Source organism: Propithecus coquereli, unplaced genomic scaffold, assembly GCF_000956105.1.
Source record: "Propithecus coquereli isolate 6110/MARCELLA unplaced genomic scaffold, Pcoq_1.0 Scaffold33, whole genome shotgun sequence".
NCBI classification, from domain to species: Eukaryota; Metazoa; Chordata; class Mammalia; order Primates; family Indriidae; genus Propithecus; species Propithecus coquereli.
Window position 1 is genome coordinate 5,415,819 of NW_012148952.1, and position 23,814 is coordinate 5,439,632.

At 36.0% G+C, this 23,814-nt stretch overlaps 1 protein-coding gene across 2 annotated transcripts in view; it reads right to left on the reverse strand.

The window, feature by feature from the left end:
- The window catches only part of R3HDM1 (R3H domain containing 1), a 97,440-nt gene that overhangs the window by 31,620 nt on the left and 42,006 nt on the right, over nucleotides 1-23,814 (reverse strand). For both annotated transcript variants that reach the window (XM_012650529.1, XM_012650528.1), the window contains 2 exons: nucleotides 18,289-18,443; nucleotides 13,473-13,624 (listed from right to left, as the gene is read on the reverse strand). In XM_012650529.1, the coding sequence (XP_012505983.1) occupies nucleotides 13,473-13,624; nucleotides 18,289-18,443 (307 nt within the window). The remainder of the gene's footprint in view (nucleotides 1-13,472; nucleotides 13,625-18,288; nucleotides 18,444-23,814) is intronic.

Consider the following 23,814-nt stretch of genomic DNA (forward strand, 5'->3'; position numbering starts at 1 on the left):
TTTTTAGTTGTCCAATTAATTTCTTTCTATTTTTAGTAGAGACGGGGTCTCGCTCCTGCTCAGGCTGGTTTCGAACTCCTGAGCTCAAACAATCCACCCGCCTCGGCCTCCCAGAGAGCTAGGATTACAGGTGTGAGCCACTGTGCCTGGCCATGTTTGACTTTTAAAACAAACTTTTTCTCAAGGTTTTTTTTTTTATTATTAAGGTTTGAGAATTTCCCATATGTTCTTCAGGAAAGTCCATTGCTAGATATTTGATTTTTAAGCCTGGATATTGTTTGCCTTTTCATTTTCATTCTTTTGTATACAGCCAATTTCCATTTGGTATCATTTTCCTTGTCAGAAAAACTCCCTTAAACATTTCTCATAGTGTAAGATGGCTGGTAGTTAATTCTTCCAGCTTTTGTGTACTTGAAATGGTCTTTATTTAACCTTTTTTCCTGAAAAATATTTTTACTGGTATAGAATGCTAGTTTTTTTTCTTTCAGTACTTCAAATAAAGATGTTGGTCTTTATTCACTATCTTCTGTCCTGTATTGTTTCTAATAAGAAGCCTGCTGACATTCTTATCTTTGTTACTGTATTTGTAATGTGTCATTTTTAACTCTGGTTGCTTTTTAAGATTTTCTCTTTACAACTTTTTTTTTTTTTTTTTGAGACAGAGTTTCACTGTGTCACTCTGGGTAGAGTGCAGTGGCATCATCATTGCTCACTGCAACCTCAGACTCCTGAGCTCAGGGGATCCTCCCACCTCAGCCTCCCAGAGTGATTACAGGTGTGAAACCACACCCAGTCTCTTTACAACTTTTAAATTTTTAAATTTAAAATTTTTAGGCTGGTCAAGTGAAGAAGGGAATGTCTTTACAACTTTTAAAGATGTTTCCTTCACACTTCTTTTGCTTGGAATTTGTTGAGCTTTTTGGATTTGTAGGTTTATAATTTTCATCATATTTTGAAAAATTTCAACCACCACTTATTCAAATATCTTTTGTTCCTTTTTTCTTCTTTCGAGGATGCCAATTACACATTTATGAGGTCCCCTGAAGAGCAATGATGCTTTGTTCATTTTTCCCCCTCTGATTTTTATACTGGCATTGCTTCACAGTTTCAACTCACTGATTTTCACTTCATTATCAGCCTTAGTTTCCTGCTTCTTTGCATTACTGGTAATTTTTTATTGGATGTCAGGCATTATGAATTCAACCTTGTTGGGTGTTGGATATTCTTGCATTTTGTAACGTTTTTGAGCTTTGTTCTGGGCCACAGTTAAAGTTCTCTGGAAACAATGTAATCCTTTTGGGTCTTGCTTTTATGCTTTTGAAGGCAAGACCACAACAGACTTTAATCTAGAGTTAATTTCTACACTCTTGAGACAATATCCTTTTAAGTCATCTACTTGATGCCTCATGTATCCAGGTTTTCACACTCTAGCTGGTAGGACTAATAAACTATTTCTGTCGTTGGGTAAGCTCCAGAGATTGTTTAAGCCTGCTCCTTTTGAGTGGTCCTTTTCATGGCCTAGGTAGTTTCTACACACACACACACACACAAATCAGTACTCAACTGAGATTCAAAAAGGGTTCCTCTATAGATCTCCAGAGCTCTCTCTGTAGCTCTCTTCACTTCTGTACTCTACCCTGTAAACTCTAGCCATCTTGGCTTCCTTAAGTCCCAACTTCATCTCCTAATTCAGAGACTGGGTTTCCTCTCCCTGAGCTGTGGCCGGGAAACTCTCTTGTGGAAGTAAGCTGGGGCAATCACTAAGACTCATTTCTTTTGTTTCCTCTCTCTCAGGGTTTACTGTCCTTCACAGCCTAATGTCCAATATCTGAAAACTGTTGTTTCATATACTTTTCTGGCTTTTTAGTTAAAGAAGGTAGGAGTTGATAAATCCAGTCTCTACCACTGCATTTTGGCTAGAAACAGAAGTCAGGAGGACGCAGGTTTTTAAGATCCTTTTTTCAGTATACCTCACATTGTCCCTTACACCAAGTTAGATACAAAAGTCAGTACATTCTCAAGCCTGAGAAATTATTCACAAAATAAAATATAGAGGATATGCCAGGGGGAAACTTCCAACATACATCTCTTCTACTTCATAAACTGGGTTGGCCTATCTCAGGGGACTGCTTATTATCTAGGTTACTTAATAGCCTGAAGATATATCTAAAATGGTAAGTTTAGGAATAGCCACTCAAAATCTTTGACAGTAAAAAGTCACTGCGGATTTTAAAAAACGATTTGGAAAAGCTTAAAATTTACTTGAGGAATAAAAGCTACAAAAATCTATACTGGGTTGGTTCAAGTGCAGTGGTGTATACAACTAATTGATCACAACCAGTTACAGATTCCTTTGTTCCTTCTCCACTCCTACTGCTTCACTTGACTAGCCTTAAAAAACAAAACAAACAAACAAAAAAACAACTATACTGAAGAATAATTAGAAAGTAGGCAGGGAAGATTTAGAGAATTACTCTTTTTCCTCCCATATTTTAAAAATATTTAATCTTAATTTCTCTCTTTTTTGTTTTTGAGAAAGAGTCTGGCTCTGTTGCCTGGGATACAGTGCCATGGCATCAGCCTAGCTCGCAGCAACCTCAAACTCCTGGGCTCATGTGATCCTCTTACCTCAGCCTCCCGAGTACCTGGGGACTACAGGTGTGTACCATCAGCCCGGCTAATTTTTTCTATTTTTAGTAGACATGGGGTCTTGCTCTTGCTCAGGTTGGTCTTGAACTCCCAAGCTCAAGAGACCATCCCACCTCGGCCTGTCAGAGCTAGGATTATAGGTGTGAGCCACCACTACTCTGGGCCCCTTCTATTTTTCAAAATTATCCTACCGTTCTTCTTTTTGAATAAATACTACAACCTTTTATCTACAAGACTTCATGATCTAAACTTACTTTCTTCTTAAGAGACCTCTACCACTGTGCTCCTGAACCCCGGTCTGTGTCCTGTTAGGAACTGGGCGACGCATCACCACCTGAGCTCCGCACACCTCCCCATCCCCTGTGGAAAAATTGTCTTCCATGAAACCAATGAACTGGGACACACAGCAAGAGGTGAGTGGCAGCTTCATTTATATATACAGCTGCTCCCCATTGCTGCATCACTGCCTGAGCACCCGCCCCTGCCCCTGTCCATGGAAAAATTGTCCATGAAACCAGTTCAAGGTTGGGGACCGCTGGTCTACCACATACTATGTCAGAGGTTACAAATGACCTCTTCTGGTCACATCCAATGTCTCTTCCTCTTTATGGTTTTCATTCCTCTTCCCAGCCAACAACATCTGACTGTTAATCTTTGAAATCTTGTAGATTGGCTTCCATATCCCTTTTTCCTATGTTGTTGGCCTTCATTTCTGACCATTTCCTCTTGGTCTTTTTTTGCTGGCTATCAATTACCTGCTACAGGAGAAGGCAAACTATGACCTACGGGCTAAATCCAGCTCAGTGCCTGCTTCTGTACTGCCTGCAAGCTAAGAATTGTTTTTACAGATGAACATTTGCAATCAATTTGATGACAGAGAATCCTAACTTTGAACCCCAATTAAGTAAAATGTTATCCACAACCCAAAATAAACCCATACTTCTTATTAGAAAAACTGTATTTTTAAAAAATTGTGTTCAATTTTATTTTGAATATTAGTGGTAAAAATTTGTGGGAATTAATTTTCTCCATGTCATGTAAATACCAAAATAGTCCCCATGATTTTGTATCTTGGCCTGCAAAACTTAAAATATTTCCTATTTAGACTATTAAGAAAAAGTTTGCCGACTTTAGATCTAGTAAGTATTTTAAGTAAATGGCATCCAAATTATAATTACAAGCACAGAAAGATAACTCACATGATCTCACTCATATGTAGGAGCTAAATATTAGAAACAATCGATCTCAGGGAGACAGAGCAGAATGTTATTAGGGGCTGGGAATGACAGTGGGGGGGGATAAAGTGGTTATGGTTAATGATGCAAAAATATGTTAGATAGAATGAACAATATTTGATAGCACAACAAAGTGACTATAATCAATAACAAGTTAGTGTATTCTTTAAAATAACCAAGAGTGGAATTGGAATGTTTCTAACATAAAGAAATGTCAAATGTCTGAGGTGATGGACACTCCGGTTATCCTGCTTTGATTAATTCACATTGTATGCCTGTATCAAAACATCATATGTATCCTATACAGATATACAACTATACTATTTTGAACCCACAATGATTAAAAATTTAAAAAATTAAAAATTAAAAAAATCAAAAATGGTAAAATTTTATATCCACTACAGAAGAAATTAATGTTCTGAAAAGACAGTATTTTAGCAGTGTAAGTAACTTTTTTCTTTTGCATTTTAGTTATTCAACAATTATATATTTCTTCTTCTGTAAATGTTACAAAATCACACATAGGTTATCAGGCATGCTGTAGAGTATATTGGTCTGCTAATTTTTAAAATAAATTTTATTGTGGTAAGAGCAATTAACATGAGATCTACTTCAGCAGATTTTTAAGTGTACAACACAATATTGTTATCTATAGGCACGTTGTTGAAGAGCAGATTTCTAGAACTTATTCATCTCTCCTAACTGAAATTTTATTCTTCACTACATTTTACTTCTCTAAGCTGGTGTTAATCACTTCCTTGATAACAGTAACAGAAGAGAAATGTCACTAAAAGATATGACTCAGATTGTCAGACTTAATTACCAACAATTATTTCAAAGGATGGCTAAGGCAAGCAAAAAACTAAAAATGTAAAACTAGAAGCTTAAGAGAAACAAAATGAATCCAGAAGAGGTATCTTAAGGAGGACAAAGAGGACACTAGAGGAATACCAGGATACCAAAATGAGGAAAAACAGACTGTGGAGAGGAAAAAGAGAAAAGACTTAAAAGTAGGTTTTCCATTTCATAAAGATTCTGTGAAATATTTTTTTTAAAGAGTTCTAAAAATAAAGGTTACAGTCTCTGAAGTTCCTCTCTATGTATGTTAGCCCTTTAAGATTACAGATCAAAGATAAAGGTATATTATCCTTTTGAGTTTCAAGATAAAAATGGGGAAAATGAAAGGTGAAATAGGAGAAAAACCACTAAAAATGAGAGTGTTTTGAAGATACCCGACTCATTTGCCACTTTTGAAGACTGCAGGTATCAAACTAATTTTCTCTCCATCATAAAGACAGAAAAATCTCATTATGAGTTGTTGTAAAACTAGTATCCCTGACCAGTACATTGCTTGCTGAAAGTGACAGGACACGTGACTTGTATCAGGCCGTGCTCAATCTTCATAGTGATACATAACAACACAATCTAATCCAAACACAAAGTTGCCTCAGTGATAATTGAAAGGTGTGCTGAAAGTAAAAATAATTCAAATTCTACTTTTCTACACAGGAGCCTCTGCAAGAAAACGAAGTTGCTAAGCAACCCAAGCTAAGTAAGATGTTTTTTCAAAACAGAGGCTCACTTAGTGTTCTTATTTCTTATAATCTTATAATGGAGTGAAGACTATTACAATCCATTTAGTACCTAAAACATAAGACCATTTAGATCAGGACTCTGTAGCTTAGAGTTTAAGATAATCTTTTCACCTAACAAATAGAGATTTATTAACTTGTTGATATATAGTAATCTACACTGTTTTGTATCGGAACATTGGGTTTTGGATGAAAATTTAATTAACAGTGACACACATGATGACTTTTCTCCAAATGTGTCAAGTATTACCGGGCTATTGCTACTTATGGACAGCTGAAGTCATGGATGAAAACGAAACTAGAGGGCTGGTCAGTGAAGGTCCCATTAGGTGCTTGGTGCCCATTAGGATCACCTGGAGGTTGTTAAAAAATAATGATGTTCAGGCTTAAGGGATCAGACCCAGACTAATTAAATCAGAATATATAAGGCTGGGGATATGACTTTTTTTTTTTTAAGAGACAGGGTCTCACTCAGTCACCTAGGCCGAAGTGCAGTGGCATGATCATAGCTTATTGTAACCTTGAACTCCTAGACTTAAGTGATCCTCCTGCCTCAGCCTCCAAGTAGCTGGGACTATAGGTGCACACCACCATGCCTGTCTAATGTATTTTTTTGTAGAGATAGGGGTCTTGTTACGTTGCCCAGGCTGGTCTTGAACTCCTGACCTTAAGCAATCCTTCCGCCCTGGACTGAGCTCCACAGGCCATTATAACATGCTCCCAAGATTAAGAATTGCTTTTAGATGCTGTATCAATAAGGCAGGGTGCTAGAAATCAAGAAATTAAGAGTTCAGGCCATCAGGTACAATTCTATGGTTAACCTTTTCTGTGTTTCATAGTATCTACATATAAACCAAAAATAAACACATATTCTTATCCTTTTTAGAAGGACACTGTGAAGACAAATAAGGTTCTAGAAATGTAAAAATTTGAGGGAGAAAAAAATTTGGAAGAAAAGTTTCATCTGCATTTCTAAGCTTTCTGTAGTAAAAGCACCATTTTAGAAGGAATAAATAAATCTGAAGGTAAAGAAAATGTTGACCAGGTCAGTAGGGCTCATATTCTAATGCTAAGGTTTCATATCATCAAGTTAGAAAACTGCTTAGTGTCTAGACATATATTTTGTTCCTTATTACTTTCAAATTAGCCCTTCCTTATATTCATCTTGCATTATTTTCTGTTTCATATTCACAAATTTAGCTTCCCATAAAAACTGTAGCTACCTAAGGACGAGACTATGTCCCATCTTTCTTCCACACATAAATATATTTAAATACGTATTTTCATACTGGATTGAGTCTGGCATTAGAGAGATAAGCAAACATTTTAGTGTTCTGAAAAATAAAGGCTTACAAATGTTATCCCTTTGACTCAAACACCATGCTTTAGTAAGATTTAGCAGGCTTTAGCTATGGAAATAACTAAAACCCACTAACAGTATGAACTCTAATATTGTTAATGCATTCTGCATACCTTTATAGTGCCCAACACAGTGTCAGACACAAAATTCAATCAATTCTTGGTATTTGCAGCAGTTACACTCTATAAAGTTGCATATACATTGAAGCAGCAATACTGAGCCATTGCCCCTAGGGGAAATACAGTTAGGTTTCTGCAAGCCTCAAATCAATATTTTGCCAACTGATCAATATATAACCTTTTTATGTATGTATCTGTTTAAAGATATCTCATTAATATGTATTTCCTATAATAACTAATTATATGCAGTATTTCTTGATATTAAAACACTATTTGAGAAGTGTTTAACATTTTCCTGATCTTTGGTAATATGAGTGTACATTTCTTTGGCTTCAGTCTCTTAACAATGCTGTCCCAACTGATCAATATATAACCTTTTTATGTATGTATCTGTTTAAAGATATCTCATTAATATGTATTTTCTATAATAACTAATTATATGCAGTATTTCTTGATATTAAAACACTATTTGAGAAGTGTTTAACATTTTCCTGATCTTTGGTAATATGAGTGTACATTTCTTTGGCTTCAGTCTCTTAACAATGCTGTCCACTATGCTTTTTGAAAACTCAGTAGTCATCACATGAATCCACAAATTTAGCCACTTCTCCATCTTTTCTCCATAACTTCACCATACATTCTGGATGTTACTTTAGCACTTTCCAGAGTGCCCTCACATAAACATCTGTGAATTTTCTCTTCCCTTCTCTGGATGTAGCCTATTGTTGAGTCCATTAACAATGAACTGATGGCCAACAGTAATTATAAGACCTGGAACACACACACCAGAGCGTTCTTGTGCTTGGGAACACAAGACAGAAATTCAGCATTATGCTAGGGGGCCATTTTAAACAAACAGCACAAAAATGTGAACAAAGTTAAATAAGACCGTGAAAAGGATACTTGGTTACAATATGAGAACTGAAATAGGGAAACAGAGGGTCCCGTTTGACCTCAGGTGGGGACATGTCTGTCTCAAATTTTTTGCCACTCTGATCCTGTGCACAAATGAACAAGAAAGTGCTGCAAGTATAAATTTTAGAGTTATAAATAAATTTTAACAAATAGGCAAATCTGCAAATACAAAATCCACAAATAATGATGATCTGCTATACATACTTTTCTTTATGTAACTGTGAAGAATTAATGTGATATATTTTTCATTTCTCAGCTGAGTGGTCTTGTAAACACGTAGACTTCAAATTCAGTGAGGTCAACAAAAAGACACATTTTTTTAAATTCAAAAAAGGTAGTGTGTTTGAAGAAGTATTGGTTTGGCGCACCAGAAAAGAACAATGATGTTGATTCAGATTACACAGAGAACACAGGTAAATCAGAAAAGAAAAAAGTTACACTAAAGAAATTCACATCTTACTATTTTTAGTCTAATTGGGGGTAATACCAACCAAAATAGTATTTGTTGCTTTAAGAATAAACTAATGATATTTTATGGTTTCTTCCAGCTTTCATATTTGTTTTTTGGAGGAAGTGTCCAGTCACACAATGATCCAGAACAGAGCACAGAACAAGGTAAATACTAAAGGGATATGAACTATTAAAACAGATGTCACAAATTCCTTGACTACACAATTTTTTTTATTGTGGTAAGAATAATTAACATGAGATGTGCGCTCTTAACAAAATTTGTTAAGTATCACTAACTATGGGCACAATGTTGTACAGATCTCTAGAACTTACTCATCTCGCATAAATGAAACTTTATATGCACTGAATAGTACTCCCCATTTCCTCTTCTTCCCAGTTCCTGGCAACTGCCACTCTACTCTCTGCTTCAATGAGTTTGACTCTTTTACACTTGATCTTAGCCAAAAGGCCAAGAAGTGATAGAGTTTGACTATTTTAGATACCTCACACAAATGGAATAAGGGAGTATTTGTGCATCTGTGACCAGTGTATTTCACTTAGCATAATGTCCTCAAGTCATCATGTTGTTACATATTGCAGGATTTCCTTCTTTTTAAAGGCTGAATAATGTCCCACTGTAATATACGTACACCACATTTTCTTTATCCCTTCATCCATCCAATGGACATTTAGGTTATTTCTACTTCTTGGCTATTGTGAATAATGCTGCATGAACAAGGGAGTGCAAATATCTCGAGATCATGATTTCAATTATCCTGGATACATACCCAAAAGTATTTAGGATTGCTGGATCAAATGATAATTCTAAATTTTTGAGCAATCCCTATACTGTTTTCCTTAGCAGCTACACCATTTTACATTGCCACCCATAGTATACCAGGGTTCCCTTTCTCCACATCCTTGCCAATACTTACTATCTTTTTTTTTTGATAACAGCCATTCTAGCAGGTGTGAACTGATATCTCATTGTGGTTTTCATTTGCATTCCTCTGATTATTAGGGATGTCCAGCATCTTTTCATCTACCCGTTGGCCATTTATATGTCTTCTTTGGAGAAATTTCTATTCAAGTCCTTTGCCCATTTTTTTTGCCTGGTTACTTTTGTGCTATTGAATTGTAGGAATTCCTTATATATTTTGAATATCAGACATATGGCTTGCAAATTTGTGATTTCAATACACAAAGTTCCGGACACATAATTCCTTACACCAGTCCTGTAAGGTATTATTCCTATCTTACAAATAAGAAAACCCAAGGTACAAAGAAACTAAGTAACTTGCCTAAGGTCAGATCGGCTGAAGGGCAGGTTTGTTTGAATCCAAAGCCCATGTTGGTTCTAACCACATCATGCTACCCAATAACTAATGCCTAATGGTGTAAGATTGAGTTATCTGAAAAATTAGCTTTAGACCAACTCATGTCCTGATATCAGATCAGTGAGATTCCATGATGAAGAGCCTCAAGGAGTAGCGTAAATTGGGAGAAATTACTCAGATATTTATCTGAGGAAACAACAGAAGACTGACTATACAGTTATGCAGTTACAAGTACAGTGTGGTAAAGTAAAGAAACAAATGTAGGCAGGCTGGCAGAAAAAAAAATCCAGTATTTCAGTTGTAATATTCAATGTGAATGGATTAAATTCTCTCGCCACATCTCAGACATATAAAAGTGGTCATATTAAAAATGGAAAACCAAGTTATAGACATTTTATATTCAAAACTTTATAAACTCAATTTCCTGTGCATGTGTGTGTGCTAATCAATCTCTCTCACGTTTCCACATCATATCTGTGTTAGTATATGATTAACTACAAGGAGAAAAGTGAGGAAAGATACAAACCAGGGTAGAAACATGGGTTACCGAGCATGTGTGTACCTGGAAGACGGTCCAGGTGGCAGGGTGCAGAGAGAAGGGAGGTTAGAACACCAACAAGAAACTGCCTGTATGACATGATGCCATATAGATAAAATTATGCTTATCAAGAAATTAGAAATAAAAACACAATGTTTTAGACTAATATTTACTAATCTGATATACACAATGGGTTCAGGGAAAAATGTAAGACAATATGTATTTCACTAAACCTACCACCCAATTCCTATGTATGTGTATATGTATGTATATTTATATGTGCATTGTTTGTACAGGCAGGAGGCCAAGGTGATAAAACACACACTAGGGTGTGAATGTTGGTGACCAGGGGATTTGGGGGCAGAGTGGGGCATGATGATTAGCTTTCCTTTTACTCAGCTTTGTATTGCTACAATTATGTAAACAGCATTATTTATTTTGTAATTTTAAAAAACACTGAGGAAAAATTTAAAAAGTGTATAGGTTATGGAAACAAAATGAAGGCCAATAATTAATGACATATATGTAATATACATATGTGCAAGCTGGCCTTTGCTATTTAAGAAGTATGTTCATTCAGTATGGATATACCAAGCTCCTACTCTGTGCCAGACCCTGGTTCTAGGTGCCTTGAGTATTCAGAACAACCTTTTGCTTTTCATGTAACTATACTAAAATGAGAAAGATAAAATATAATTTATATAAGCTACTAAATCTAGATTTATGAAGGAATGGCCTCTATATATTAGCTCTTAGATGGTAATTCAATTATCTGATTAATTAAAAATACCAATAGTTGATTTTTTTTTTTTGTTTGCTTGTTTGGAGATAGAGTCTCACTCTGTTGCCCGGGCTAGAGTGCCATGCCATCATCCTAGCTCACAGCAACCTCAAACTCCTGGGCTCAAGCGATCCTCCTGTCTCAGCCTCCCGAGTAGCTGGGACTATAGGCATGTGCCACCATGCCTGGCTAATTTTTTCTATATAGTTTTAGTTGTCCAGCTAATTTCTTTCTATTTTTCAGTACAGACGGGGGTCTCACTCTTGCTTAAGCTGGTCTCGAACTCCTGACCTCAAGCCATCCTCCTGCCTCAGCTTCCCAGAGTGCTAGGATTACAGGCGTGAGCCATCGCGCCCGGCCAATGGTCAATTTTTTAAGTGATGGTTCCAAGTGCTGAAATATTTCATATTATGGTGATTTGTCTATTAAATATTGACCAGAAGCAGAAATGAGATTTTCTGTAAAGACTGCTGTTAATTTTTGAAAAGTGTCATTAGTTAATTACAAATTTTTTTTCACCCAAAGGGATCCTTAATTCTGTACATGACTTGACTTCCTACCAAGTAACTAGTCCAAAAGGTACTAGGATACAAGTCTGACAGAACACACATTCCCTACTCTAGGTACAACCCATTTCATTTCTCACACATTGGTAATCTATAGTTGGAATATAGCTCAATGCCAGTTTGCTACATGGTGACCAATTCTACTGCCAATTTACAACTACCTTATTTTAAATTTATCTGTCTCATTTGGGTCCCGGCCTTAAGCTGTAATTCCAAAGATTTTTTATCAAGATTCATTTTAGAGGTTTTTGGGGAACCTCATCTATCTTTTAACTGCTATGCTCCAGGCTATTCCTCAGGCCAAGGCTAGCTCTCCAAATTTTTATCTTCTTTGCAGAAACAGGCTGAGGGACTAAATCTATAGTTTTTCCAAAGTATAGTCACATCAGCATCCACTCGACAGCTTTTGGATTCTACCATCATGCTTAAAATAAGGCTGACTCTAGAGGCAGGTACAGAATTGTGCTCTCTCACCTGTATCCATACTCCTAGGGCCAGCTCCCTCAGAAATCAAGTATACAAAATCTTTTGTTTCAAGGGATTGACAAATATAACTGACATGGGAAAGTGTTAAACCCTAAGCCATTTACAGGTTCTTACAGGCTTGATCTCCTTCCTTCACGAAAGACCCTCTTCCCAGTATGTAGGCCTACAGAGGTAACTTAGTACCTACTTCTCTCAGCCTCTGCTCTGCATAGGAATGATTACTTTGGTAATTTTCTTTGATAAATAAAAGGTTAAACTTTGGCTTAAAAAGCAGATAATTTGGTAATTTTCTCACCCTTCATTTCACTTACATTTGCACATAGAATTATGCCTCTAATTGGCAATTCAGAAACTGATTTGGCATTCTAGATTCCAAACTTACATATATAAGGAAAAGAGCCTCAGATTGAGAGTATTTCTCCTTATTTGTAGAATTTAAACTCAGACAACAAATGGGAAATTTAACTCAGTACACATTTCTATCACATAGTAGGTCTACCTCAAAAGAGCTGGGCCTCAAAATTATATAAATTTACAAAGTTGCCTGTGAGATTCCCAAAGAATTTGCCATTTAAAAAGCCTGGGTCTCTTCAAACACATGCCCCTTTGCCGAAAAATTGGCAGCCACAGAGGGAAAGGAGGGGAAATGTGAGAATTTCTCGGGGGGGGGGGTAGGGAGGTCTGACAACAAAGAAAATCAGAACCAAGCTCCCATCTTTAAAGCAGATTCCAATACAACAAGGTGTGTCAATCCTTTCTTCACCCCCAAATGCCATCTGTAACCATAACTGGGTGACAAGCAACTTCAGAGGAATGTCATGAGAATAAATGAATGGCTTTGTAACACATTCTGAACAATGGACTAAAGGGATCCAATTGAAGGGAAGTATAATATTTTCAACACATTAGGCTTGTCAGAGAAGCTTCTGCTCTTCCACATTTAGGAAGCTGATGGAATATTTCATGACTTGCTTTAATGTAGAGCTAAATGACTTATCATTTACTTTCCTTATATGCCTCCCTCCCGTACTGATGAAAAACAAACTCCCCAGAGCCTAAAAAATTCCAGCAAGATATTTTGCTGCTAAGGTTATGTACAGGGAATATAATCTCTCTAGACTCCAACAAAAATCTTAACTATCAACAAATAAACACTCTAATCTCCAATGGCCAATGGCCAACTATTACTCCATTTGGGTGAGTAAGAGGAGATTGGCCTAAATTGTAGGCCCAAGAGAGATTTGACTCTTCTTTAGTTTACACAGCAAATGCTTTGCATATACTGATTTTGCTAAAATAAATATTTAAAAAATAGACCGTTTTTCTAGGCTACATTAGAGAATGATCTCAGGCAATGCCCCTTGGTCAACTTTAAAACTAGCAACAGACCACGATCCTGGTAAACAATTAGAAGCTAGAGGATTAGGTTTCTTAGCATACTCACCTTAAATTATTTTGTTGGCCAGATGGAATGACACTATAGTAAACGGGCATTCCTGCTGTGGGCATAGATCCTTGATTAGACTGATTTGGGAACATAACAGGCTGTTGATAAGTCTGATGGGCAATTCCTTGAGAACCTTGAGGCAGTGAAACCTAAAATTTGAAAGACAATTTAAAGTAAAAACGTTTTTCAAAGACTTGCAAATGTTCATGTGTCCAGCCTCCATTAACTTTTAAAGCACCAGCACTTAGGAATAAGCTAATACTGCCAAAAGGCTTTCCTGATAAGTTAGCCACAGCGCTATCACTTTATTTCTATGTTCCCTTGAGTCAGCTGTTGTTTTTAGCTAGGATTTACCAACTAAACACACTGTAGACTAGATGCATTAGATTATGAAAAGATATGACATATGTACCTAAGTAAGTTATTTTGAAAAAAGAAACTTTCCGCATAAGGATGACCATCCGACATGGAAAAAGTAACACCATTTACCTCAGGGAGAGCTAAGTTAAGACTCAGGCAGCGGCTGGGCGCGGTGGCTCATGCCTCTAATCCTAGCACTCTGGGAGGCTGAGGCAGGAGGATCACTAGAGATCAGGAGTTCGAGAGCAGCCTGAGCAAGAGTGAGACCCCCCGTCTCTCCTAAAAAATGGAAAGAAATTAACTGGACAACTGAAAATATACAGAAAAAATTAGTCAGGCATGGTGGCACATGCCTGTAGTCCCAGCTATTCGGGAGGCTGAGGCAGAAGGATTGCTTGAGCCCAGGAGTTTGAGGCTGCTGTGAGCTAGGCTGACACCATGGCACTCCTGCCTGGGCAACAGAGTGAGACTGTCTCAAAAAAAAAAAAAAAAAAAAAAAAAAGACTCAGGCAGGGCATCAGTGAAGTATAATGGATCAGAGACAGTGAGAGCTTGGCAGCTTAAGGTATCTAGATATGATAGCTGCCGGGAACGTGGCCAGTGTTCCCTGCAAAAAACCGGGTGCCTTTGGTAGAGTTGCAAGGGATAAGAAAATCATAGAGAAAAATGGAAAATAAAAGAAATAAAAGAATACACTGAGACAAAGATATAGTTTCATAAGTTTAATAAAGATTATAGGCAAAGTGGGATCTCAGGGGGCCTAGACCTTCTCTGTGGGTCTCAAAAAGCCCCAAATGAGGTCTTACATGGTAACTTATAGGGAATAGTGAATAATTGCCAGGGGTAACAGATTTACATAACAGTAGGTAGTTCCTCTCAGGTTAACAGATTTTCAAAAGGCTTCTACAGATTCTTTAACTAATTCTATCTATGTGAGCAAATGGCAATAAAATCTTTCAAAGGTTAACTTCTAAGTTCTAAGGTAAGTTTATCACTTAACAGAGGGGTTAAACAGAGATATGTTGGCTCCATATTTATTAGGTTATTGTGAATGGAGACAGGTAGTCTAGAGTGTTAAAACAAGAGCTTTGCTTTTAGCCATTCGGGCAGCTGTCTGTTCCAGGGGGCACTCCATTGTCAGCTCTCGTCCTGTAGTTTTTAACAGATTCACTTTGCTTTACAAAGCAAATCCAAACCTTTAGGTCTGAGAAACTCGGTGCCTTGTGGCATATAGCCGCTACTGTCTTTCAGAGACACCTTTCCGAGTGTAACAGCATTTGAAATGCAAACCAACATGTTCCCATATTCCTTCAGGGCAAAGCTCTGCAAAACTCCTAAGACAAATCCTGTCTGCATACACGTTTACTATTAATTCATGGAGCAACAGATAGCAGCGCTGTCACCTTACTATGTGACACTGGGCAAATGATATAACTATTCTGAGGCCCTTCAGTGCCTTATCTAAAAAAATGAAAACAACATCTTCATTACAGAGGAGGTATTACTTCCATTATGAGATAGTACATCTAAAGGATCTAGTATAGCAGGCATTCAGTGAACGAGTCTTTCAATTCTGTTTTATTATCTGCATGAAACTACATGGACATAATGGACCCTTCAATTCTCTAGTTTCTACAGTTTCTAAAATAGAAATCACATAGGCATAAAGGGCTCTTAATTTACAAATGTACCACGATATTAGAGTTGGATTATAATGATTTTTTTTTTTTTGAGACAGAGTGTCACTCTCTTTGCCCGGGCTAGAGTGAGTGCCGTGGTGTCAGCCTAGCTCACAGCAACCTCAAACTCCTGGGTTCAAGTGATCCTTCTGCCTCAGCCTCCCGAGTAGCTGGGACTACAGGCATGCGCCACCATGCCCAGCTAATTTTTTCTATATATATTTTTAGTTGGCCGATTAATTTCTTTCTAATTTTAGTAGAGGCGGGGTCTCGCTCTTGCTCAGGCTGGTCTCGAACTCCTGAGCTCAAGCAATCCGCCCGCCTCGGCCTCCCAGAGAGCTAGGATTACAGGCATGAGCCACCGCGCCCGGCCGGATTATAATGATTTTAAAAAATAAAGCCAATATAAAAACTTGTACCGATGAAGATGATGTTAGCAACAGTAGTGATAATGAGGGGTAATATTACTGAGTACTTACTAACATGTATCAGGTTCTGTTCTAAGTGCTTTCGGTGTATTATCTCATTAAAGTTTCCTTAACAACTTAAGAAGGTACTTTTATCATCTCTGATTCACAGATGAGTAAATTGAGGTTATGTAACTTGCCTAAGATTGCATAGCTAGTAAGTAGGAAAGTAAGGATTCAAAACCATGCCCTCTGGCTCCAGAGCCTCAGTTCTTTAACCATTTCGCTATTCTCCATACCTAGCTCTGCGATTTAAAAGTCTTGCCTATGTGTTTCTGAAATGCACTAGTCCTCTCAAAATTACAGTGGTCTCTTAATTACTTTCCCTTTGGCTCATTTATCTCAAATAGAAAATTACTGATCTGCTTAATCTAAGTCTGTACTATACAACATATTTCAGACTTTTTGTCTACTAAGGCAGTGTAACTTTCTGAGATTATTATTTCTGTGTGTATCTAAGTTAATATATATGCAAGGCAGATCTGGGACAAATGACATAGCTCAATCTAGATGACTTAAACTATTGGAATAAATTTATAACCAGGTAAAGAAAAAAATATGAAGCACCAAAAACGAGAGAGTGGCTATTACTTGAGAATATACAGCCACAGAATTCACTACTGACAGATGACTTTTCTGGCTTATTTTTTAGATGACAGTTTATCACTAACCAGCTTGTCTACCAAATATGGTACGGAGCATACTATAAAGCAGGTGAGTCATTCATTGCTGGTCAGAGCAACACTTCCTACAATTATTCACTCAATGTGAGGATTACATGAAATACTATGAGAAAATAATTTTAATTTGTAAAAATGTATGCTATAGAAATTATAACTCTTTTATCTTATCTCTGGAATACTTTCAATATCCAGCTCCATTAAAAAAGACTATACTAATAAGGCTATAATTTATTTAAAAATGACATTTCTCTGACTAGACTGTGAGCCCTTAAAGATCAAAGGCAGATTTTACTTAACTAAATCTTTAGCACCTAGCACAGTGCCTGGGCATCTAACAGAGGTTCAACGTATTGGATTAGACAGCACGACCAGGATCTTTGAGAAGGGAGTGATGATTCTAATGTTTAGCTATGGGGGAAACAGGAAGGGCGGGCTCAAGTGCCTAGGTTTAAGCATGGAGGATAAGGACTAAAAAACATGGGGGATATGAGAGAAAGGAAAGACGCAAAGCCTAGCTTCATGACGTATCTTTTCTTTTTTTGTAGTTGCTTTCTATTATTAAGAGGCTTCAAAAATGGGCATACTCTTAATGATCAATAATACTTCACAATTCCACATTTTAATTTGAATATTCTGGAACTATATGGAATATGCTTGCACCTTTGTTTATATCCAGGATGTCTTCTTAACGAATTCATGCCCATAATTTTCTTTTAAGAGCTAAAGGTTTCTCACTTCCCAGAAGCTTTCAGTATCAAGTACCTAACCTATTCATTGCTTTATTTCATGATCCTTTCAGTTACTGGTCTGTATACTACCACCAATTTGTTTACGTGTGTCCAGATAAAATACATATGTATTTTATATTCCCAACTAGATTATTTTTTCCTTGTTAAGATAAATCAAAATGGTCTTTGGAGTTCTTAAAATTAGACTCAGCTATGAAAAACCATGAGGCTATAAAATGAACACACTTGTAAGTTATTCCATAAAGATGAAAGAAGGTAAAACGAATTCTGAAAATGTGTCCTATTATACTAAAGACATCTGCTTATTTATGAAATAATAGGTATTTCTGCTTTAGAACTATAAATTAAAACCTATGACATTTTAGATACATGACATATCACCCCTTTCTGTGATTGAGATGGGGGAAAAATATCATTCCCACCATGAGAAACTGCACATACTTCCCTATTCTATAAATAATGATTTATTATCTATACTTTAATAATTCACTATTTCAAATGCCTATCTCCCCACCTCTATTTTTCTTTCTATTCTTCTCTTCCCTGCCAATGAAGACTTTCTAAGGAGCTGAAGAATAGAGTAAGACACTTGCTTACATCCATATATCACTGGAACTACAGACAATGCCAGATAAAACTTACATGCCAAAATCAATGTGGTTCAGATATTCTAAATATTAATGAAGTGAATGAATAAAGCAATCAAATGAGGATAAAACAAAGCTGTTATGACTAATATAACTGTTAAGACTATAAAGTTGCATATTACAGAAGTGTTTTCCCTGTATTAAAAGAACATAAAAGACATATGGTAGTCATACATTTAATTTATTCAAAATTATGTCTACCCAAAGTAGGTAAAAGAGACAACATACCTGATATGATGGCACTGTGGGATAGGGGATGACTACTCCTTGAATCTGATTTCCAATGCTGTTGGGTTGGCCACTGACTAGGTTCTGACTCTGGGGTTGCTGAACTCCAACTATTCCTTGGTAGTTTTGCTGCTGGTTGGGCACAACTTGATAACCTGTAATAGCACAATGAGTTAAATCCTGCTTTGAATTTTATTTATTTCATCTAATAAAATTTTTAGCAAGTACTTTTATGTTCTAAAATGACAGAATTTTGATTAAAGGGCAAATCCCCCAAACACTTAGATAACATTCAAAAAGTTTACTATGTAGGTAGGTAACCCAAGACAGCTACACTTACTTCCCCCCTCTAAAATACATTCAAACAAAACCTATGTACAAATATTTCTTCTACAGTTAAGGAAAGTTAAAGGGTTGCACATTTAGTTAACACAGGAAATTACTATTCAGCGTGTTTTACAATCTGTTATGACAACTAGTTTCTGGGGAGCATGACTGGCTACATGATACGTGGGGCCCAGTGCAAAAGAAAAATATGTAGGGACCCTTGTTAAAAAATTATTAAGCATTTCAAGTTGGCAGCAGAAGCACATTAGCACAGGCATGGGCCCTGTGCAACTGCAAAGGCTGCATGCTCGTGAAACTTGCCCTCAAGAAAAAGAGGTGGGGGAAGAGAATCACTTTTATAGAAAGGTTGCATGTTTGAAAAATCACACTAAGATATGACTTCTTATATTAGGAATGTGTCAAAGATAAAAGGCAAACTGAGTTATTTAGTCATTTTTTATATTATTTCCTAAGGGACAACTGTCCCTAAGCTAAAAGCACTATTGATAATTTAAATAGTAAATTAAGTGTATAAATTTACCTTTATCAAGCGAACTTACTTATTTAAATAAGAATCTATAATGATAAGCTCTGAGTAGTGAATATGGACTGTATTTTGTGTTCTGATCCTAAGAGAATTCCTTTAGGTACACTGATGAGCTCAATATTCATGTAAATTACTAGAAGCTACCACAAATTCTCTCCTTAAAAAACCAGGTAAAAATAATCATCTAGCTTTAGGGCATTGAAAAAGTTTTTATAAAAATAAACTGAACTACAGCACTGCTTATACAAACATCAACAGATAAAGGGCAATGAAATTATTTGCCTGATAACAACATAAATATATTTTGCTATCTTATAAATAGCCATTTTTCATTTACATCTTCATTAATCCCTAAAGCAACAAAAACTGCAATTTCAAGTACTGATTATAGACAACAGTATCATCGTGGTTGTCTGGTATTCTTAATGTAATGATTCTGCTCAAGGACTAAATAATTGAATGAAATCTAGTATCAACTTTCTCTAAAAATACAAATACAAAGTATATCTGATAACCAAGCAACATATTAACAACAACAAAGTAAAAATGCGGTCACGGTAAATTCTTTAACAGTGAAGGTTTTTGTAAAATGATGTTATTTCTATGGCAGCAGTGCTTTATGGCCATGTTTCAAATGACTTCCTACCAATCTAAATTGTACAAAAAAATGTATAATCTAGTCCTTATCTGTAATACAGTGATTGAGAATATGCTGTTTGCTAAAACTTTCTCCCCTGTGAATTTTCTGTATTACTTGAACTTTTAGGCATGTAAAGCAGGAGAGCAGAAGAAATTTCTTTCTTGCCTTTTAGCGTAACAATTAATATTCAACCCTATTTTCAGTTCATCAAATGACAAGTGTTTCAAATTCACACCCAAAATCCCAAACACCATCAAAATATACACTGACAAATTCCCACCCATAGGAAGATAAAGGACAGGAATGGAAATGGGATTTGAACATGAGACATTTTCTTGTGTTGGAAGCATCACCTCTCAACACAAACGCACACACACACACCACACACGCATGCATCTATTGTTAGCATCAGAATTTGGGCTTTACCATAGACTGGGATAATAATTTCTTAAAACAGTTTTGGCAGAATTATAGTCTATTAAAATGAAAACAAGCAAACTATGGATATCTGGCAGAATTCGCTGTAATATAATCTGACTTAAAATACTTTTGACTTAAAAAGTCACATCCCCTTAAGAAACTTAAATGTTTTATGTACCTTTTACAGTTTATTCAAATATGTGCAAGGTTATAGGTTGCCTTGAAAGCTTTATAAAAAACAAAGCCAATTCATGTGCACATGTAGTTCTGAATTTTTTATTTACCTAAATTTACCTATTTTTGGAGACTCATCTTGGAGGTCTCTTGCCTAAAATTCTTTCTAATGATAAAAGGTCTGAGACAGAAGGCTTTCAGTAAATAGCTATAGAAACCATGTCATAGTGGTTTAATGTAGGGTCACTTGGACATTACATCATGGAATTTGCATCATTAAATTCCTAATGGTATTTTAGATTCCTTAATGCATCTAACCTCCATTAATGTCCATGCCTACTAATTGCCATACACATACACCACGCACATTTTGAAAACGTGACGACATGAAATCTAAAACTCTAAAACATGTGACCCTAGCATCTGGTCATTTGTTACAGAGGGTAGTAAAAAGGATGCTGTGATCCCAGGACATGCCAGCTGGGCTATATAAAGATGGGTATGACATGGTCCTTGCCTCTGAAATAAGGTATTCTTAGCCATGATACCATATGAAGATAAGAGTATAAGTGGAGAGGGAGAAATTAATTCTGACTGATATTCATGGAGGTGGTGACATTTGAGCTTGGACTTAAAGAAAAAGGAAAAGAACATTCCAGTAAAAAGCAAAGGCCTGGAAAAAGTAAAAAATGAATAATATGTTTGAGGAGTAGGGAATAGTTAGGAGTGTCTGGACAAGGTATGTGGGGTGAAAAGTGAAAGATGAAGGTAGAATAGAATACTGGTGGAGAATCAAAGGTTTTACAAGTGGAAAAGGGATGAAAACTACCAGGAAGTTCTAGATTTTAAAGACTGTGAAAGTAGAAAAAACATTAACATTAGTACTTCCTTCACAAGTAACATAAATACACTAGGAATGTGTCCCTTAACAATAGGGGAGCTATTAAAAATAAGAATGCCAAGCACTTTAAAAGAAAATACCTTCCCTAATAAGCTCTCTTATTAATCCCTTCATGATTTTGTCCATTTCCTTATACCACATCTCATGAAACTCTACAGGTAATACCAATGTTTTCTTGCCAGTTGTTCTCTCGTTGTTTGTGTATGCCTTAAAAAAATGCAAATGGTATGCTTTTTAAAAGTAAAGGCAGAAATTTTAACAGTCACCCCTCCCCTTTAAAACAACTCACACATCAATTATCACACAGCTAAGCCAAAAAGTAAGCAGTTAATATTTATACTTAGTGAGTGAACAACAGGGAAAAACTTATTCTTAACAAAATGGTACCAAAATAATATATGCTTCTACACAAAACCAGAAGCTTACTATGTGCTGACAGGCTAAGAATGGCCAGTTTCTCATGGTTCACATTTAGAGAATGGTTTCTCATAAGAAAAGCTGAATTTAAATTTTAAGATAAGATTAATTTAGAAGGTTAAATACATTTAATCACCTTTTCATTAAAACCACACTTAAATTCCATGAATACAAATCACATCAGTCTGGAATTCATGGATCACTCATTAAATATCTCCTAGAAAATTATACAAGTGAATCACAGATCTCATGTAATTAACCTAAAAGTGCTTACTTGATAAGGAAGAATACAAAATTGTTTCAATTTATATCTAATATTGATATAAAGCTTGAAATGAAGGTATTATTAGAATATTTCTAAAAATGTGAACATTAAAAACACCTTTTAAAAAAACCTTATTTGATCATAAAAAAGATTTTCATGGTAGAAAATCTGGAAAACACAAAGAAAAAGCCACTGTGAAAAAATAATCACTTATAGATAATTACCATTTACATGTTGTATATATGGCTAGCCTCATTTTCTATGCAGAGAGAAACACATATACTCATTTACTTTATTTACAGAAATGAGATTATATGACACGGACTGTTTCAAAGCCTTTTTCCATGTAATGTTTCCATACCTGATCAACAGAGATTTTACAGTCTATCGGAAGGAAGTACTTAAGCAATTTTCTTAAAACATACTTATACCTCAAGTTTAACAATCAAAGGATGAAAAAAGAACTCAACTGATCTCTGCTGTACTTTCAAGATGAAGGCATGTGTCAAGAAGCAAAAAAGACAAAGGACTAAATATTTTAGGACAAATTATGTCAGCTCCCTGTGTCTGGCCTGGAACGCAGCCCAAAATTCCTATGCCTTTTTATTTAAAATACCATATAATTATCACTGCTTCAATGGCACCACAAAGTAATATTAACAGCTAACACTCATACAACATTTATTAGAATTCAGGCACTGCATACTTTATGTAACTCATTTAGTGCTCACAATCTTATGAAATAGGTAAAATTATTATCTCCATTTTTCAGATGAGAAAACAAAGGCACAGAGAGGTTCATACCTTGTCCAAGGTCAACAGCTTGTAAGTATGTAGCTGGGAACTGCACACAGCTGTCTGATTCTAAAATTTACTTTTCTCAGGGACAAATGTTGAAGTAGAAAAAGTATTACGGTAATACTGATCAAATAAGCACAACCTGGCCTCTTTCCATATTCTGAGAATTTTGGTTAATGAAGACTTATGTTATAGTTTGATATACCTAAGTTGCAAGATAAATTTAATTGCAGGAAAACAGAGAATTATTGTAAATAAAACTCAATCAACCAGGAAACTCTCTGTTCATCTGAGTTAATGATTATTTACAAGTATTATTATTCAAAATAGGAATCAGGATGAAAGATTGTTGAGTAGTTTGTCCAGGTGGTAGTTATATGAATGTGGGAGCTAAAAAAAGACCAGGTGTAAGAGTTTATTTATATGATCAGTCCATAAAGTCTTTTCCCTAGGAGAGATTTTCCTTCACTTGTTTTGTCCACTACTCCCAAGATGTATGGTTTGACACCTATGTGACCTATGTATTTCAAAATTATACTTCCTTTCCTTATTATAATTAGATTATATATATAAATTGTATGAAACTACCGGGAAGTGCAAGAGGAAGCTCAAATGGTGATGTATTTATTTCAGGTTCCATATTCCATGGTTCTATGTCTCTCAGCCCAAGTATTTCCATGTTAATCTCCAATGTTCTTTGGGTTTTTAGCTTGGCTGTTATTTTATTTATTTTATTTAATTAGTTTAATTTTATTTCAGACTATGATGAGGGTACAAACGTTTTAGTTACATAAATTGCTTTTGTACCATTTAAGTCAAAGTTGTAAGTGTGCCCATCTCTCAGAGAGTGTGTTAACCCTCAGAGAGTGTGCACTGTACCCATTAGGTGTGAATTTACCCATCCCCTCCCTCCTGGCTTGATTACCGATTAATGTTATTTCTATATGTGTACATAAGTGTTGGTCGATTAGTTCCAATTTAATGGTGAGTACATGTGGTGTTTGTTTTTCTAGCTTGGTTGTTTTGCCTCAGAGGCT